The 21803-nt window shown below is 44.3% G+C and overlaps 1 protein-coding gene across 1 annotated transcript in view; it reads left to right on the top strand.

The window, feature by feature from the left end:
• ARHGAP31 (Rho GTPase activating protein 31) overlaps positions 1 to 21803 on the top strand; it is a 173639-nt gene that overhangs the window by 96495 nt on the left and 55341 nt on the right. Inside the window, exons 2-3 of the mRNA XM_044284094.1 lie at positions 1906 to 2008; positions 6653 to 6797. Coding sequence (XP_044140029.1) covers positions 1906 to 2008; positions 6653 to 6797 — 248 coding nt within the window. The remainder of the gene's footprint in view (positions 1 to 1905; positions 2009 to 6652; positions 6798 to 21803) is intronic.

The following is a 21803-nucleotide window of genomic DNA, read 5'->3' on the forward strand; positions in this document are numbered from 1 at the left end:
CTTGTCTTTGACCAGGAAGATGTTATGTTTGGTGGAGAAGGAGTAATGATTTGGAGATGTTCCTCATGATAGACTCTTCAGTTTTTTACGAAGGGAAACCTACATTCCTGCATATACCTACATACATTGTGGAGAACATCCAACTTTGTGGCTACAGTTTGAAGGTTTGAAGAAGGTCATCTTCTTTTTTTTTACTATGGCCATGAGAATAAAGCAAGAGCTTCAAATATGAGTAAGGAATCTGGATCTAATTGACCTCAACATTGAATTGAAGTTTTGACTATGAGAACAGGACTTCAATAATGATGAACGATTTGTATATCCAAGTGGCCATGTTCCAGCAGAAACTTTCCTTAGAAGACCATTATAGATGGTGGAGGGGTACATGCCATTGACTGCATGGTAAATCCCATCGTTTTGGTGTGAAGTATCCCAGAGACCCATAGGGCTATGAAGTCATATATTTTTCACTGTAAGGTTGATTATGGTCCAGCATCCAACCCAGAAGAGTCAAGGCTGTTGTAGTGTACACCAGACAGGTGTAGGAGAAGCCAGTTTGGTTAAAAACTCCCGTTTTTTCATTTTTTATTGTGGTTTTACCAGTGATTTCTTTCAGCCGACAGATGTTACGCTAATGTGTCGTTTTTGTTGGCGTTTTTTTTCTTGCATTCTTTGGGTTTGTGACACATTTTTCAAAAATGCAGAGTATTGATTTTTTTTTCCCAATAGACTTCTTTATGGAACTTGAAAAACAAACTAAGGAATGAAAAACACTTTACGTTCATGGTGTTTACAAGCCTAAAAAGCACTGCAAAAAAAAAAAAAACTGTGTGAGGGAAGCTTGATGCTATATTTTTGTAATGTTAAAGCAAAAGTAGCAAGCCGAAGAGAATATAAAAATTCCAGATATTGGGCTGTGTTCACATCGTGCCTATGGATAGGTTCCGTGTATAGGACGGGAGTTTTTCTGGAGGATGCACCAAATGCAGGGCCAAACTACTGAGAACCCAGGACTGTCAGGACATTCTGGAAGCTGATTACACAGGAGGATGATGGAGCATCTGGCCCTGTCCCAGGAATGTGGCGGCGCAGCCTCTCAGGTGTTTCAGACGAGTGGTAATGAAAGCTGATAACACAAGTATCTGCTGACGTGTAGGGCACATAGAGTGTCATCCATGACGGGTGGACCCAGAGCGCGGTGCCCCTGAGCTCATCATTATACCTCTGCGCTCCTCTAGTTGTATTACCGTATATCTGTGCAATCCCTGACCATATCCATGATCTAGATTTAAAGGGATTGTCCAATCTGCTTAATCATTATATATAAAAAAAAATAATAATAACTTCTGCCGCTTTCTAATGTGTTTTAAGTTTCATTTCCTCATCTCTGCTTGCTGTCAGTGAGTGGGAACATTCCTGTTTACCATCAGAGGGTGTAAACCTATATACACCTAATACTTCTGACAGTTGAGGGTTTGTTACAGTTGGTCTGTGAGGTGAACAGACTGATACATTTTTCCTGCATTGATACATTGTTGCAAAAATTTGTGCACGTTTGGGAATGGGAGTGGTGGGTGCGCATGGCTCAGGATGACTCCCACCTCTAGGACCCAATTCTATCCCAAGAACGGTGCCCCACTGAATGTAAAGCAAGAAGCGCATGCGCAGCTTTCTCCATTCACTGCACTGGGAGCATGCTCAGCTATTGGTAGTCTCATAGCAGTGAATGGGGGGGATGCTATTTTAACGTCGCCATGAGTGGTCCCAAATGACAATCTCAGCTCTGCGCGTCCACATATAGGGGCTCTGCTCATTTCAAATCATGTATTGGGACGTATTTTAATTTCCGATTGTAATTTGTGAATACGAGTAACTGACGTCTTCCCTTTTCTCTTTCCTGTCCAGTTCCCCTTGTGTTGAAGAGCTGCGCAGAGTTCATCGAGAAGCACGGGGTTGTGGATGGGATCTACCGCCTATCGGGAGTTACCTCGAATATACAGAAATTAAGGTAACTTCTTCACTGGCCTCCTTTATTTTTAAATTGACCTGTCACACCTCACAGGCGTTATAAGCGAAAGGAGCGTTGTTGTTTTTCTAGAAGGTGGCGCTGTTGTATTGTTGTCTATGGAATAACTGGTCTTCCCCAAAGTGGCGAATGGTGGTACTGCAGCTGGGCAGCTTCACATAAATCTTGCATTTTATTCTATCTAAGGCTACTTTCACATTAGCGTTTTTTGATCTGCAAAAACGCTTCCGTTACAATAACACAACCGCATTCATCCATCATAAACGGATCCGGTTGTACTATGTCTTCTACAGCCATGACGGATCCGTCTTGAACACCATTGAAAGTCTAATGGGGGACGGATCCGTTTTCTATTGTGTCTTGCTCCGCACCACATTGCGGACAGAAAAACGCTGCTTGCAGCGTTATTCTGTCCGTGATGGGAGCGCAAACAAACGGAATGGAATGCATTTTGGTGCTCTTCATTTCGTTCAGTTCAGTTTTGTCCCCATTGACAATGAATGGGGACAAAATTGAAGCGTTTTCTTCCGCTATTGAGACCTCAATAGCGGAATTGAAAACACTAATGTGAAAGTAGCCTTAGGCCTCTTGCACACGACCGTGTGCTGGCCGTGCCCGTGCTGCAGACCGCAAATTGCGGTCCGCAATGCACTGGCACCGACCGTGGGGGCAGCCGCATGCGGCTATTTTCTGTGGAACGGAAGCACGGAACGGAACCCCATGGAAGCACTGCCTGCCGGATCTGTCAAAACGTATGCCAACTGATGGCATTTGTAAGACTGATCAGGATCCTGATCCGTCTTACAAATGCATTGAAATGCCAGATGTCATCCGGAAAAAACGGATCCGGCATTTATTTTTTTCATGGATTCCGGTATTTTGAATGTTTGATCCGGCACTAATACATTCCTGATGAAAAAAATTCCGGCATTCAGGCAAGTGTCCTCTTAGTGCCCCCCACACAGTGGTGCTGTCCTCTTAGTGCCCCCCACACAGTGGTGCTGTCCTCTTAGTGCCCCCCACACAGTGGTGCTGTTCCCTTAGTGCCCCCCCACACAGTGGTGCTGTCCTCTTAGTGCCCCCCCCCCCCACACAGTGGTGCTGTCCTCTTAGTGCCCTCCACACAGTGGTGCTGTCCTCTTAGTGCCCCCCACACAGTGGTGCTGTCCTCTTAGTGCCCCCCACACAGTGGTGCTGTCCTCTTAGTGCCCCCCACACAGTGGTGCTGTCCTCTTAGTGCCCCCCACACCGTGGTGCTGTCCTCTTAGTGCCCCCCACACAGTGGTGCTGTCCTCTTAGTGCCCTCCACACAGTGGTGCTGTCCTCTTAGTGCCCCCCACACAGTGGTGCTGTCCTCTTAGTGCCCTCCACACAGTGGTGCTGTCCTCTTAGTGCCCCCCACACAGTGGTGCTGTCCTCTTAGTGCCCTCCACACAGTGGTGCTGTCCTCTTAGTGCCCCACACACAGAGGTGCTGTTCCCTTAGTGCCCCCCACACAGTGGTGCTGTCCTCTTAGTGCCCCCCCCCCCCACACAGTGGTGCTGTCCTCTTAGTGCCCCCACACAGTGGTGCTGTCCTCTTAGTGCCCCCCACACAGTGGTGCTGTCCTCTTAGTGCCCCCCACACAGTGGTGCTGTTCCCTTAGTGCCCCCCACACAGTGGTGCTGTCCTCTTAGTGCCCCCCACACAGTGGTGCTGTTCCCTTAGTGCCCCCCACACAGTGGTGCTGTCCTCTTAGTGCCCCCACACAGTGGTGCTGTCCTCTTAGTGCCCCCCACACAGTGGTGCTGTCCTCTTAGTGCCCCCACACAGTGGTGCTGTCCTCTTAGTGCCCCCCCCACACAGTGGTGCTGTTCCCTTAGTGCCCCCCACACAGTGGTGCTGTCCTCTTAGTGCCCCCCCACACAGTGGTGCTGACCTCTTAGTGCCCCCACACAGTGGTGCTGTCCTCTTAGTGCCCCCCACACAGTGGTTCTGTCCTCTTAGTGCCCCCCACACAGTGGTGCTGTCCTCTTAGTGCCCCCACACAGTGGTGCTGTCCTCTTAGTGCCCCCCCACACAGTGGTGCTGTCCTCTTAGTGCCCCCCACACAGTGGTGCTGTCCTCTTCTTAGTGCCCCCCACACAGTGGTGCTGTCCTCTTAGTGCCCCCCACACAGTGGTGCTGTCCTCTTAGTGCCCCCCACACAGTGGTGCTGTCCTCTTAGTGCCCCCCACACAGTGGTGCTGTCCTCTTAGTGCCCCCACACAGTGGTGCTGTCCTCTTAGTGCCCCCCACACAGTGGTGCTGTCCTCTTAGTGCCCCACACACAGGGGTGCTGTTCCCTTAGTGCCCCCCACACAGTGGTGCTGTCCTCTTAGTGCCCCCCACACAGTGGTGCTGTCCTCTTAGTGCCCCCACACAGTGGTGCTGTCCTCTTAGTGCCCCCCACACAGTGGTGCTGTTCCTCTTAGTGCCCCCCACACAGTGGTGCTGTCCTCTTAGTGCCCCCCACACAGTGGTGCTGTCCTCTTAGTGCCCCCCACACAGTGGTGCTGTCCTCTTAGTGCCCCCACACAGTGGTGCTGTCCTCTTAGTGCCCCCCCACACAGTGGTGCTGTCCTCTTAGTGCCCCCCACACAGTGGTGCTGTCCTCTTAGTGCCCCCCACACAGTGGTGCTGTCCTCTTAGTGCCCCCCACACAGTGGTGCTGTTCCCTTAGTGCCCCCCACACAGTGGTGCCGTCCTCTTAGTGCCCCCCACACAGTGGTGCTGTCCTCTTAGTGCCCCCCACACAGTGGTGCTGTCCTCTTAGTGCCCCCACACAGTGGTGCTGTCCTCTTAGTGCCCCCACACAGTGGTTCTGTCCTCTTAGTGCCCCCCACACAGTGGTGCTGTCCTCTTAGTGCCCCCACACAGTGGTGCTGTCCTCTTAGTGCCCCCCACACAGTGGTTCTGTCCTCTTAGTGCCCCCCACACAGTGGTGCTGTCCTCTTAGTGCCCCCACACAGTGGTGCTGTCCTCTTAGTGCCCCCCACACAGTGGTGCTGTCCTCTTAGTGCCCCCCACACAGTGGTGCTGTCCTCTTAGTGCCCCCCACACAGTGGTGCTGTCCTCTTAGTGCCCCCCACACAGTGGTGCTGTCCTCTTAGTGCCCCCCACACAGTGGTGCTGTCCTCTTAGTGCCCCCCGCACAGTGGTGCTGTCCTCTTAGTGCCCCCCGCACAGTGGTGCTGTCCTCTTAGTGCCCCCCACACAGTGGTGCTGTCCTCTTAGTGCCCCCCACACAGTGGTGCTGTCCTCTTAGTGCCCCCCACACAGTGGTGCTGTCCTCTTAGTGCCCCCCTAGTCCCGTTCCCCCAGTGACCAGAACACTCCGTTTCCGTATTTCCGTTCCACAAAAGAATAGAACATGTCCTATTATTGTCGGCATTACAGACAAGGATAGGACTCTTCTATTAGGGGGCAGATGTTCCGTTCCGCAAAATACAGAATACACACGGATGTCATCCGTATTTTTTTCGGACTGCAAAATACATACGGTCGTGTGCATGGGCCCTTAAAGGATGACAGACACAGCGATCGGGCTGAACTTCAGGCCTGGGTCCGGCTGCCAGTAGACCTAGTAATCATTACTGTTTGTGTGTGTACTGGTAAGCGAGGCCCGGGCCCCCTGCCCCTGAGGGCCCCGTAGCAGCCGCGGCGGTGGCGCTCGTTCCACCCCGGTTATATCTGCTGGCTGAAGAGCTCACGCCGATCACTTTACATGTTGTATTTTCCTAATGAATCCTCATTATGACTGGAGCCCGTGCAATTATCTGGGTCATATCAGAAGACAGAGCTGGTGTTATATGGGTCAGCGTTCTCCGGATATTAATTGCCTGGTGTAGGCTGTAATAACCGGGTCTGCTCACACAGGGACATCTCCTGACCCGATCCCACGGTTCAGTAATGTGATTGCTATAATTACCGGTTATTAATACATTCTAATTATCCAGGGTGAAAAATCTTAGTAAAAGCATAAAAATGAAATATTGTTCCAATAGAACATCAGCCTAATATGAATAGACACAGGCTTCTAGCGAATGTCCGCAGCACACTACAACTCCCATCATGTAAGGTCACAACTTTGTTGACAGTGGACTGCTGTGTATCTAAGCCTATCATGTGATACTGTCTGCCAAGCCACGTATCTAAACCTGCCAAGTCTGTTTTGGGCAATACTGTCTGCCGAGCCTGTATCTAAGCCTGTCAATGTGTGCTACTACCGTCTGTTGTGGCATGTATCTAAGTCTATGGTGTACAATACTCTCTGGTCAGCTGATTCATCTTAATCTATCATGTGTGATATTTACTGCTGAGCAGATGTATCTAAGCCTATCATGTGTGATACAGTCTGTATCTAACCCTGTGATGTGTGATACTGCATGCTGAGCCATGTGTATCAGGTTATCATGTGTGATACAGTCTGTTGGTGTATCTAATCCTGTAGTTTGTGATACAGTCTGCTGAGCTATTTACGTAAGCCCTTAATGTGTGATACAGTCTCAGAGAAGTCTGCAGCACCAGAACCCCCATCATGTCATGCTCCAGTGAGGACTGTAGTACGTGCAGAGCTCCTCTCACATCTGGCTCTGTATTTTGCAGGCAGGAGTTCGGCTCTGAGCAATGTCCGGACCTGACCAGAGAAGTCTACCTCCAGGACATTCACTGTGTGGGCTCACTGTGCAAGCTGTACTTCCGAGAGCTCCCCAACCCACTGCTCACCTACCAGCTCTACACCAAGTTCACAGTAAGCCTCTGTCTCCAATTGCTCTCTCCATCTTCTGTCTCAAGCCTCTGTCTCCATCTACTGTCTCCAGCCTCTGTCTCCATCTTCTGTCTCAAGCCTCTGTCTCCATCTTCTGTCTCAAGCCTCTGTCTCCATCTTCTGTCTCAAGCCTCTGTCTCCATCTTCTGTCTCAAGCCATGTCTCCATCTTCTGTCTCCATCTTCTGTCTCAAGCCTCTGTCTCCATCTTCTGTCTCAAGCCTCTGTCTCCATCTTCTGTCTCAAGCCTCTGTCTCCATCTTCTGTCTCAAGCTCTGTCTCCATTCTGTCTCAGCCTCTGTCTCCATCTTCTTCTCAAGCCTCTGTCTCCATCTTCTGTCTCAAGCCTCTGTCTCCATCTTCTGTCTCAAGCCTCTGTCTCCATCTTCTGTCTCAAGCCTCTGTCTCCATCTTCGGTCTCAAGCCTTCTGTCTCCATCCTTTCTGTCTCCATCTTCTGTCTCAAGCCTCTGTCTCCATCTTCTGTCTCAAGCCTCTGTCTCCATCTTCTGTCTCAAGCCTCTGTCTCCATCTTCTGTCTCAAGCCTCTGTCTCCATTCTGTCTCAAGCCTCTGTCTCCATCTTCTGTCTCAAGCCTCTGTCTCCATCTTCTGTCTCAAGCCTCTGTCTCCATCCTCTGTCTCAAGCCTCTGTCTCCATCTTCTGTCTCAAGCCTCTGTCTCCATCTTCTGTCTCAAGCCTCTGTCTCCATCTTCTGTCTCAAGCCTCTGTCTCCATCTTCTGTCTCAAGCCTCTGTCTCCATCTTCTATCTCCAGCCTCTGTCTCCATCTTCTGTCTCCAGCCTCTGTCTCCATCTTCTGTCTCCAGCCAATGTTTCTATCTTCAATCTGTATCCTCTGTCTCCCTCTTCTGTCTCCAACCTCTTTCTTCAGCCCCTGTTTCCATCTTATGTCTGTATCTTCTATCTCCAACCTCTTTCTCCATCATCTTCTATCTCCAACCTCTGTCTCCATCTTCTGTCTCCCTGCTCTGTCTTCATCTTCTATCCCAGTCTCTGTCTTCATCTTCTATCTCCATCTTCTCCCTGCTCTGTCTTCCTCCTAAAGATTAGTTTTAAAGTGAATCTATCAGCTCTGACCCCCCCAAACTAGAGTAAGGTGTAAAGTGTAAGTGATGCTGATTCCGGTGATATACTCACATGTATTCCCACACTGTGCTCCCTCAAACCAGCAGTGAAATGCATTGAGAGGACTCCTGTGCTCATGCACTAAGACGGAGAGGACTCAAAAAGGAGTCATCTCAATGCATTTTCTTGCAGGTTTGAGGGAGCACAGAATGCAAGCGAACATGAAGAATCCTTCAAGAAGGATTCCACTTATACCTTTATCTCTGGCTGTGGTTCTGTCCTGAATCCCAGGTCTTTCCTGAACCAGACCCTGAGCCAGACTTCTCAGTGCCAGCATCTCCATGTACAGGCAGATTCCAGGGTGCTGCATATGTATGTGCAATCGTATACATTTCCTGTCCATACATATATACTGACACACATACATTCATACACAGAGGCCTTCCTGTTCTACTACACACAGACGTAGCAAAATGTAACGTGGAAAGAATAAATGTGACCAGTGGCTCAGCTCACCTTGGACAATGGAATAGGCGCCCGCTCCAAAGCCACAGTGCAATATGTAAAATATACTGGAGGGCGCTCAATATCCAGTGCTGCATGAACTACCAAAGGGCACAGGATCAAATCCCATAAACATTTATTACATAAAAACTCAGAAAAAATACATAAAACAAGAATATTAAAATCTGTAAAAAGTGCTGCTCCCACTTGGTTGGTATAATAAAGGTAAAGTCAGTTCTAGATCCTCAACCTCAATGGGGGGGTAGTAACCCGATGATGATAATGACCTGCTAGTCCACTAAAAATGATGTAAAGTCCATCATAAAGAATAGTTACTAGATATAACAGTCTCTGTAGCAGTGGATTTGATCAATATTTGGGGTCATAAAACGCTATTTAAGACACTGCTACTGTAGTTTATCAATAAGGCTACTTTCCCACTCGCGTTTGGTGCGGATCCGTCATGGGTTGGCGCTTGAATGTCAGTTAGCCCAAATAGGTTGACGTAGTTGGAGACAAATTGATTGTCACGGATGGTGTCTCAGAAAACTAGAAGTCACAAATAGAGATCCATCTGACTTGATCCCCAAACTAAGGAACATAAGGGTGAGCCCTATAAAAGCCCTAGAGCTCTCCCTGACTGCTCAGCCCATGCAAAGATCTTAATGATAGAAAATTGCATGCCCTCGTACCTAGACTGAGTGACATCCTGAAAACCCTATAATAGTGAGGGGACACGACCACCGGCTCCATGCACTTAATACAGAGGTGTATTAAGTGATGCAGTATGGGAGGGGATATAAAGGGATGCAATCAGTGCAACTAGATGACAGCTGAGAGAGGGAAACGAGATGACAAAACGAAACCAAAACAAAAGAACCTCAAGCAAGAGGTACTGAAGAACGTCTGTCAGAGCTTCTCAGAGATCTGGCGGTGACATTGATTTAACCATTGATGAAGACCTTCAGACGTAAGTCATATTATTCCTTTCACTGCTCTTGTGTTATACCAAACGCGTTTCAAACTTCTTCATCAGTGGTGATGTATTGGTCGCCTTATATAGCTCAGCACTTAATTGGGGGGGTAGGTTAGATTTGACATCCAAACCCCCCCCCCTCCCCCAAAAAAAAAAAAAACGTGGTCTGGAGCATATATCAAGGTGGACTCAAAATAAAAAAATCTATAAAGTAAAATGTGGTGTATAAATAATACAATGGTTAAAATATCCATCTGCAGGAGGATATGTTTACAACGCATCCATTTATCTGGTGTATAGTTATTTTATTGCATCAAAAGACGCATGGCGTTAGCTGTGCGTTTTGGATGCGTTTTCTATATATTTGGTGCCAGTATAATTGGAATCTCTATGTATATATGGGTTACAAGGATAAAAAACGAAGAATAAAAAATGACTGCACTTCGAATTTTCAACATATGTGAAATGAAGAGTGGAGGTGGGGAGGATTTAACGTAACAATTTAAAGGGGTTTCCGAGACTTTAATACTGCTGTCCTATCGTCTGCATAGGTCATCAGTATCTGATCGGTGGGGGGGTCCGTCACCCGTGACACCCCCCCGCCGATCAGCTGTTTGAGAAGGCAGTAGCATCTTCATTGGCCACGTGGCCTAGGCGCAGATCAGCCCCATACAAGTGAATGGGGCTGAGCGCGATACCAAGCATGGCCACTATACGATGGACGGCGCTGTGCTTGGTGAGCTGCGAGAAGGCCATGGATCTCACAGGAGCGCGAGGATCTTCTCAAACAGCTGATCGGCGGGGGACCCTCGCCGATCAGATACTGATGACCTATCCTGAGGACAAAAAATGTTGGAAACCACTTTTAAATACACAGTAGATACATACACTATATACAGTCATAGGGCTCGTTCACACGACCGTTGTTTTATTCCTTGTCCGTTGTTCCGTTTTTCGTGATTTTCTGCGGACCCATTGACTTTCAATGGGTCCGTTGAAAACTCGGCTAATGCACCGTTTGTCATCCGCATCCGTGATCCGTGGATCCAATCCGTCAAAAAAATATAACCTGTCCTATTTTTTTCACGGAAAACGGTTCGCGGACCCATTCAAGTCAATGGGACAGTGAAAAAACACGGAGGCACACAAGATTGTCACCCGCGTCCGTTTTTTTCCTATCATTTGCATAGCAAACTAAACTTAGATTTTTTTTTACTTTCCTTCATGTCTGGTGATCCTTCAAAAATAAAGGAAGACACACGGAAACAAAAAACGGAAACGGATCACGGAACAACGAAACCCCATTTTGCGGAACGGAACACAACAACGGTCGTGTGCATGAGGCCTTTTTCAGTGTTTTGCGTGCCGTTTTTTCACGGATCCGTTATTCAGTTTTTTGTTTCCGTTCCGTTTTTCCGTTCCGTTTTTCCATATAGCATATACAGTATACAGTAATTACATAGGAAAAATTGGGCTGGGCATAACATTTTCAAAAGATGGTGCCGCAAAAACGGAACGGATACGGAAGACATACAAATGCATTTCCGTATGTGTTCCTTTTTTTTTTGCAGACCCATTGACTTGACTGGAGCCACGGAACGTTATTTGCGGGCAATAATAAGACATGTTCTATCCTTCAACGGAACGGAAAAACGGAAATACGGAAACGGAATGCATACGGAGTACAGTCCGTATTTCTTTTGTGGGACCATTGAAATGAATGGTTCTGTATACGGAATGCAAAAAACGTTGGTATATCCTCACACACACATATATATATACATCAACTGTGTCAGATTTTCAGATTTCTCCTCTAATCTGGCACAGGACAGCTTTAGTATTAAGATTTTGGGGTCAAAGGTGTCAGATTAAAGTATTCACACGTCCGCCCTTAAATCCGTGAAAAGGTGGTCAGCGATGCCTCCGTGAAGATGTACGCGAAGGATCCGAGTTGGGTCCGTGTGTCCGTTATATATATTTTTGCTGTCTGTGTGTCATCCGTGTCTCACGGACACTGTGCGGCTGAAGTATAATTTTCAATGCATCCCTTCCTAATGATCCGTGAAACATGGACAAAACACAGATTGCTTCTGTGGTTTTTACGAACCCATAGACTATGCGTCGGTGCAAAAAAAAAAAAAAAAACACGGGCCGTGGTAAAAAAAATGATGTGCGAATACACACATTAAAATGAATGGGTACGTGGAAAATCCGTACAGTATGTGGAACACTGACGTGTGAATGAGGCTTAAATGAGTTTCACTTCCTATAATATTGCGGCCCGGCTTACGTTGGGGGGCTCTGCAGCGCGTCGTCATAACCCCCTTGAGACATCTGGCAGGCGAGGGGTTAAAAGAGCAGTAATAAAGAGGCTGGCGGCGGGTTTGTGGATTCTAGCAGGGAGCGCCCTCTTCTCTTGGCACTTCTCAGGTTTATATTGGGGAGGGAGCGCTGCACTCATTAGCTCAGGTTGACTCCCGGCCCGGGCCATTGGCACGACACCTCAGCTGTGCATCCGAATATATGCCCATCATCCTCAGTGTCTATTGTTCCCCTATGGAATGGGGGGGGGGGATCGCAGACGTCCCCCACTACAGTAATACGGGGGCCATAAAAACTGTCTGAAGGGCTAATTCTAGAGGTCCTCAGGGGGTCCTCCTACCGCTGCGGACCCTATCGCATTGTCTAAATATATAATACATATAAAATGAGGGGTCGTCCATCTCCATCCCTCATATTTCCTTGCAGCTGTTGCACGATTCATATTTATACCTCTGGTATTTAAAGCAACAAACCACGCTGAGAGCCCCTCCACCCTCCTGAGACCCCCTCCACCCTCCGCCCTCCCGAGACCCCCTCCACCCTCCTGAGACCCCCTCCACCCTCCGCCCTCCTGAGACACCCTCCACCCTCCTGAGACCCCCTCCACCCTCCGCCCTCCTGAGACCCCCTCCACCCTCCTGAGACCCCCTCCACCCTCCGCCCTCCTGAGACCCCCTCCACCCTCCTGAGACCCCCTCCACCCTCCGCCCTCCTGAGACCCCCTCCACCCTCCTGAGACCCCCTCCACCCTCCGCCCTCCTGAGACCCCCTCCACCCTCCTGAGACCCCCTCCACCCTCCGCCCTCCTGAGAGCCCCTCCACCCTCCTGAGACCCCCTCCACCCTCCGCCCTCCTGAGACCCCCTCCACCCTCCTGAGACCCCCTCCACCCTCCTGAGACACCCTCCACCCTCCTGAGACCCCCTCCACCCTCCGCCCTCCTGAGACCCCCTCCACCCTCCTGAGACCCCCTCCACCCTCCGCCCTCCTGAGACCCCCTCCACCCTCCTGAGACCCCCTCCACCCTCCTGAGACCCCCTCCACCCTCCGCCCTCCTGAGACGCCCTCCACCCTCCTAAGACCCCCTCCGCCCTCCGCCCTCCTGAGACCCCCTCCACCCTCCTGAGACCCCCTCCACCCTCCGCCCTCCTGAGAGCCCCTCCACCCTCCTGAGACCCCCTCCGCCCTCCTGAGACCCCCTCCGCCCTCCACCCTCCGCCCTCCTGAGACCCCCTCCACCCTCCTGAGCCCCCCACCGCCCTCCCGAGCCCCCCCTCCCCTCCACCCTCCTGAGACCCCCTCCACCCTCCGCCCTCCTGAGACCCCCTCCACCCTCCTGAGACCCCCTCCACCCTCCTGGGACTTCTCTTCTACGTAAAGATTCTTCCTAAATACCATAGACCTTCCTCTATAACTCCTCATCTATCTTCTGTGATCCGTGGAGGACACCGTGTCCTGGATGGATTTAGTATCCAACAGTTTCATTTCGTTGCCAAAGTACTACAACTCCCAGCAGGGCAGGACAGAGACTGAAATTCAGCCCTGGCATTTGAAAACAGACAGGCCTACTTGCAGTTTGGCGAATGTGAAATATGTTTGCACCGCACCATGGCGCGCAAATGTCTTTGCAACCACATGAGACCCAGGACAGGCAGTCGCATTTCTTTGTAAATAGCGATTGCAATGACCAAGAACGGCGATTGCGCCGCCATACTTACCTCATCCATTTGATCGCGAAGAGGCCGCCGTGGCCACCTTGCTTGAAGATCCAGCGCAGCATTTTGCACGGCCGAGATTTTGCATGGGATCTTCAGGACGCCGCGGCCTTTTCACACTCACATGGATGAGACAAGTATGATTATTTATTTATTTTTACCGCCATTTCAGGGAAATTTTATTTGTTTCCATGAAGCACGAGGAAATTCGGCTTTGCGGCAAATCAAATTTTTCCTGAAATTTGAATCATATCCACTTCATAAACTTTAATTCGCTCAACAACTTAATGTAACCCCCCTCATATGCCGGGCCCCCCACGCTGAATATACTTACCCGGGTCCCCGCTCCCTGCGCCGCTCCTGCTCCCCGCACTGCCGCTGCTGCTTCTCCCGTGCCTGCATAAAAACATCCAGTGTCAGGGGCAGCCAATGGCAGACGGGGACGAGCCTGCCTAGCATCACCCTCGATACTAGGGAGGCTCGTCCCCATGCCCCCTGCCATTGGCTGCCCCTGACACCGGATGTTTTCATCCAGGCGCGGGAGAAGCAGCAGCGGCAGTGCGGGGACCAGGAGCGGCGCAGGGAGCGGGGACCCGGGTAAGTATATTCAGCGTGGGGGGCCCGGCATATGGGGGGGGGGGCTATTTTTTAGGATTCGATAACCCCTTTAAAGGAGATTTTCAGGATTACAAATCTTGGCTGCTTTCTTCTAGAAACAGTGCCCCATCTGTCTGTATGTTAGAATTACAACTTGCCTCCATTCAGGCAAAAAATTGTAAGTCTTGTTTAATGTCTTTATACTGGAAATAGATGAAATTGCTGCAATTTGCCAGGTCCCTCTCCTCCGCTAATAGCAGGTAGCTTCCATCAGCGACCTACTGTACGACCCGTGTCATTAATCTGCATAGGGATGTATAGGTGTTATATGTTCCAGTATATCTGTGACAGAAATCTATTCCCACCACTGTTTACTCTCCACATTCAGAACATTCCTGGTTTCTCCCTTTTCCATCTTGCCCTGAAGTGTTTGCCAGCTTGGCGTGGCACCGTATATATCTGTCTCTTGTAACACAGTCCAAGAAACAGTCATAAATAATCTACCCATTACTGGTTAATGACCCTATAAACCTCAGCACAGAGGAAACCTAGCTAAACTGTTCACACACCGCAGTCAGAATGGTGCATACACACAGAACAGTCCCACCACCTAGGTACAAGAATATAGTTGCTATAATACTGCCTCCTATGTACAAGAAAATACTGTAACTACTATAATACTGCTCCTATGTACAAGAATATAACTACTATAATACAGCTCCTATATACAAGAATATAACTACTATAATACAGCTCCTATGTACAAGAATATAACTACTATAATACTGCTCCTATATACAAGAATATAACTACTATAATACTGCTCCTATGTACAAGAATATAACTACTATAATACTGCTCCTATGTACAAGAATATAACTACTGTAATACTGTTCCTATGTACAAGAATATAACTACTATAATACTGCTCCTATGTACAAGAATATAACTACTATAATACTGCTCCTATGTACAAGAATATAACTACTATAATACTGCTCCTATGTACAGGAATATAACTACTATAATACTGCCTCCTATGTACAGAATATAACTACTATAATACTGCTCCTATGTACAAGAATATAACTACTATAATACTGCTCCTATGTACAAGAATATAACTACTATAATACTGCTCCTATGTACAAGAATATAACTACTATAATACTGCTCCTATGTACAAGAATATAACTACTATAATACTGCTCCTATGTACAAGAAATACTAACTACTATAATACTGCTCCTATGTACAAGAATATAACTACTATAATACTGCTCCTATGTACAAGAATATAACTACTATAATACTGCTCCTATGTACAAGAATATAACTACTATAATACTGCTCCTATGTACAAGAATATAACTACTATAATACTGCTCCTATGTACAAGAATATAACTACTATAATACTGCTCCTATGTACAAGAATATAACTACTATAATACTGCTCCTATGTACAAGAATATAACTACTATAATACTGCTCCTATGTACAAGAATATAACTACTATAATACTGCTCCTATGTACAAGAATATAACTACTATAATACTGCTCCTATGTACAAGAATATAACTACTATAATACTGATCCTATGTACAAGAATATAACTACTATAATACTGCTCCTATGTACAAGAATATAACTACTATAATACTGCTCCTATGTACAAGAATATAACTACTATAATACTGCTCCTATGTACAAGAATATTAACTACTATAATACTGCTCCTATGTACAAGAATATAACTACTATAATACTGCTCCTATGTACAAGAATATAACTACTATAATACTGCCTCCTATGTACAAGAATATAACTACTATAATACTGCTCCTATGTACAAGAAATATAACTACTATAATACTGCTCCTATGTACAAGAATATAACTACTATAATACTGCTCCTATGTACAAGAATATAACTACTATAATACTGCTCCTATGTACAAGGAATATAACTACTATAATACTGCTCCTATGTACAAGAATATAACTACTATAATACTGCTCCTATGTACAAGAATATAACTACTATAATACTGCTCCTATGTACAAGAATATAACTACTATAATACTGCTCCTATGTACAAGAATATAACTACTATAATACTGCTCCTATGTACAAGAATATAACTACTATAATACTGCTCCTATGTACAAGAATATAACTACTATAATACTGCTCCTATGTACAAGATATAACTACTATAATACTGCCTCCTATGTACAAGAATATAACTACTATAATACTGCTCCTATGTACAAGAATATAACTACTATAATACTGCTCCTATGTACAAGAATATAACTACTATAATACTGCTCCTATGTACAAGAATATAACTACTATAATACTGCCTCCTATGTACAAGAATATAACTACTATAATACTGCTCCTATGTACAAGAATATAACTACTATAATACTGCTCCTATGTACAGGAATATAACTACTATAATACTGCTCCTATGTACAAGAATATAACTACTATAATACTGCTCCTATGTACAAGAATATAACTACTATAATACTGCTCCTCTGTACAAGAATATAACTACTATAATGCCTGCTCCTAGGTACAAGAATATACCTACTATAATACTGCTCCTATGTACAAGAATATAATACTATAATACTGCTCCTATGTACAAGAATATTAACCTACTATAATACCTGCCTTCTATGTACAAGAATATACTACTATAATACTGCCTCCTATGTACAAGAATATAACTACTATAATACTGCTCCTATGTACAAGAATATAACTACTATAATACTGCTCCTATGTACAAGGAATATCAACTACTATAATACTGTCTCCTATGTACAAGAATGATAACTACTATAATACTGCTCCTATGTACAAGATATAACTAAAAAAAAATTTTAGAACTACTATATACTGCCTCTATGTACAAGAATATAACTACTATAATACTGCTCCTAGTACAAGAATATAACTATCTATAATACTGCTTCTATGTACAAAATATAACTACTATAATTACTGCTCCCTATGTACAAGTATATAACTACTATAATACTGCTCCTATGTACAAGAATATAACTACTATAATACTGTCTCTTATGTACAAGAATATAACTACTATAATACTGCTCCTATGTACAAGTATATAACTACTATAATACTGCCTCCTATGTACAGGAATATAACTACTGTAATACTGCTCCCATGTACAAGAATATAACTACTATAATACTGCCTCCTATGTACAAGAATATAACTACTATAATACTGCTCCCATGTACAAGAATATAACTACTATAATGCTGCCTTCTATGTACAAGAATATAACTACTATAATACTGCTCATATGTACAAGAATATAAGTACTATAATACTGCTCCTATGTACAAGAATTTAACTACTATAATACTGCTCTTATATACAAGAATATAACTACTATTATACTGCCTCCCTTGTACAAGAATATAACTACTATAATACTGCTCCTATGTACAAGAATATAACTACTATAATACTGCTCCTATGTACAAGAATATAACTACTATAATACTGTTCATATGTACAAGAATATAACTACTATAATACTACCTCCTATGTACAAGAATATAACTACTATAATACTGTTGCTATGTACAAGAATATAACTGCTATAATACTGCTCCTATGTACAAGAATATAACTACTATAATACTGCCTCCTATGTACAAGAATATAACGACTATAATACTGCTCCTATGTACAAGAATATAACTACTATAATACTGCTCCTATGTACAAGAATATAACTACTATAATACTGCTCCTATGTACAAGAATATAACTACTATAATACTGCCTCTATGTACAAGAATATAACTACTATAATACTGCTCCTATGTACAAGAATATAACTACTATAATACTGCTCCTATGTACAAGAATATAACTACTATAATACTGCCTCCTATGTACAAGAATATAACTACTATAATACTGCTCCTATGTACAAGAATATAACTACTATAATACTGCTCCTATGTACAAGAATATAACTACTATAATACTGTTCATATGTACAAGAATATAACTACTATAATACTGCTCCTATGTACAAGAATATAACTACTATAATACTGCCTCCTATGTACAAGAATATAACTACTATAATACTGCTCCTATGTACAAGAATATAACTACTATAATACTGCTCCTATGTACAACAATATAACTGCTATAATACTCTCCTATGTACAACAATATAACTGCTATAATACTCTCCTATGTACAAGAATATAACTACTATAATACTGCCTCCTATGTACAAGAATATAACTACTATAATACTGCTCCTATGTACAAGAACATAACTACTATAATACTCTCCTATGTACAACAATATAACTGCTATAATACTCTCCTATGTACAAGAATATAACTACTATAATACTGCCTCCTATGTACAAGAATATAACTACTATTATACTGCCTCCCTTGTACAAGAATATAACTACTATAATACTGCTCCTATGTACAAGAATATAACTACTATAATACTGCTCCTATGTACAAGAATATAACTACTATAATACTGTTCATATGTACAAGAATATAACTACTATAATACTACCTCCTATGTACAAGAATATAACTACTATAATACTGTTGCTATGTACAAGAATATAACTGCTATAATACTGCTCCTATGTACAAGAATATAACTACTATAATACTGCCTCCTATGTACAAGAATATAACGACTATAATACTGCTCCTATGTACAAGAATATAACTACTATAATACTGCTCCTATGTACAAGAATATAACTACTATAATACTGCTCCTATGTACAAGAATATAACTACTATAATACTGCCTCCTATGTACAAGAATATAACTACTATAATACTGCTCCTATGTACAAGAATATAACTACTATAATACTGCTCCTATGTACAAGAATATAACTACTATAATACTGCCTCCTATGTACAAGAATATAACTACTATAATACTGCCTCCTATGTACAAGAATATAACTACTATAATACTGCTCCTATGTACAAGAATATAACTACTATAATACTGCTCCTATGTACAACAATATAACTGCTATAATACTCTCCTATGTACAACAATATAACTGCTATAATACTCTCCTATGTACAAGAATATAACTACTATAATACTGCCTCCTATGTACAAGAATATAACTACTATAATACTGCTCCTATGTACAAGAATATAACTACTATAATACTGCCAAGTATGTACAGGTTATGATTTATCTCTGGTTGATTACATTTTCTGTTGTTTTGGCTTCTTCTATTATATTTTATCATCTTGTTTTATGGTCTTCTATCTGGTGATTGGATATAATTCTCATCACATATAAGGGAAGAGTAGGATCTGGAGTTTAGTATTAGGTAGCATTCCTGCACAGCGGAAATATTAGTTTTTTCTTCTTACGTTTAACTTCATCTAATGGTCACAAACTTAAGAAGTTGACTGATCGCAGTTCTAGTTATGGAGGCCTAATTTATAGAAATGTAGATTAGTGACAACTGAAGAACATGAAAACTTCTACCATATTACGGAGTAAACATGTAGTTGGTCCTTTGAGCGAGCTATAACTGTGCACGTATGGGTGGTCACTCTGCTTTACCGGATAGGACTGGATTAAAAACTTTCAAATGCTATTAATTATTTAGGTGTCTCCATGTCTTGTGCAAGCCTGATGGGGCGGAGCATGACACCAAAGACTGAAGTCTTGCCCCGCCCTTTCACACACTTTTTCCTGGAATGTTGAATTATTCTTCAAGGATCATTGTGATTGTTGAATTTTGTTTCCTTTCCTCTTCTGTTAAAACCTTCAGATTTGCAGGTGAGCGTAAACGCATGTTAGTGTCCCTCCGCGAGAGACGTCCCGATCCCCGAGTGTGAACACTTGGCAGCTCAGTACACGATTAGCACATTATCATGTGTCACGCTAAACCTTCGTTCCGGCCTCTCGAGACATTTCGTTTCTCCATAAAACATGAGAATCTTTTGCAGAGCTATGAAAACAATTGTCCTGGTTTTCTAACACCAGAACAATAAACACATGGAAGATGCATTTGGCCATGTTCCCCGGCTGCCGGGGGGCTTGTTTGTAGAAGGTACCGAGAATTAAATCAAATCTAGAAAGAGAGAGAAAAACTGTCAACCGGTCTGGTAAGATACATTTTAGCCTAGGAACGTGTAAAAAATTAAAGTAGGATTTAAAGGGGACATACAGATATTAAATAGTCCATAAAAGTATGATCCTCGGGGGCGGGTCCTGTCTATTTCTTAGAAGATACTTCACTCTACATTAAAACCTAGTTTAAAAAAACGGCATGCTTTATGAGCAGGCAGGATCTTCTTCTTGTGATGATGCTGTGCACAGAATTATCAGCTCCATCTCCCCTCTCACAGCAAGTACTCACATATTCATAGAGAGAAATTGCAGCTGCATTCCCCTCCTCCCCGCTTTCTACATCTACATCTATTACTGGATTTTTTGAGGGCTGAGATGTATTTTTGCGGGAAGAAAGAGGAACGTCAGGCTCTTGCAAGGCATAAGGAACATAGTCACTCTGCCAGCCAGAATCCTACTCCGTACTGATGAGGGGCAAGCATCCCGAAACTGCTGTCTAGGGATGGATATTTGACTTGGATATTTTATCTTGTCATGTCCTAAGGCTTGTTAAAAAGTACTGACTCATAAGGAGCCACTTCCCCAAGGTGTTGCTAACAAGATGGTTCTTTTTCCTTGGGAGGTACCTATTTCCATATAGACTTTCCACCTCTGGGACCACACCTACACTTAGAATCGAGCCCACAAAGTGCCAGAGGGTGCACTGGGCTTGCGCTGCCACCCTCCATTTCTATAGGATTGATGAAAACGGCCAATCGCTGGCTCAGCATTTTTCTGTAAGCCCCTTTTGAGTGAATGGAGCGGTGGCCTCGCTCACGCGTTGCGCTTCCCTTTTGTCTTAAGTAGACTTCCAAAAATAGCCTAGCACATTACTAGCCTTTCCACTCCCATAAAAATGAATGAAGAGTGACTGCTCATCCACGGTATACCCTCCGGCACTTTGCGGGCTATGTTCAAAGTATAGGTGCAGGTCCCAGAGGTGGGACCCGCACCTATGAGACATTGGGGGCATATCCTAATAATATTCCCCCAATGTCCAAGATGGGAATACCCCTATAAGTCATCATTCAGCAGCCATATGAAGATAAACAGGTCTTGACTTCGGTTTGGATCTTCAGAATTGTCTCCAACCCATCGCATTGATGGTCTTCTTCTTTAGCCTTTGAACTTTTCTTAGCCCATCTGTCTTTTCTACTGAGGCGAGTCTTATACTATTTCCCGATTTAAGATAAATCTCCTATATGGAGATTTTGACTTCAAATGGAAGCTGCAGCCTTATTTGGCCAAGGATCCACAGAAACTTCTATGACCTGACCATTGTCTCGCACGTCATTACAGCTTTCATCCTTGTTCTACCAAATTCCCATCAACATAGTTCTTTGACTGCTCAATCCAATGTAGTTAATCATCGACGCAAGAAGAATGTGTTCTCTGATGTCTTCTTCATTGACTCCTAAGGTTATTGGTCTTCTTTCTCATCATAACCTTTGTCTTCTTACCATTCTGCTTTGTTCTTTGACTAAAGGTCATCTCCAGTCCTAGCTAGAAGTGGGATGTCAACGGTATATTGAAGGTGGTCAGGGGTTTACTGATCTGTGTAAACTAAACAGTATCCTAAGATATCAACCAA

The sequence above is a fragment of the Bufo gargarizans genome, chromosome 3 (genome assembly GCF_014858855.1).
Source record: "Bufo gargarizans isolate SCDJY-AF-19 chromosome 3, ASM1485885v1, whole genome shotgun sequence".
Classification (NCBI taxonomy): Eukaryota; Metazoa; Chordata; class Amphibia; order Anura; family Bufonidae; genus Bufo; species Bufo gargarizans.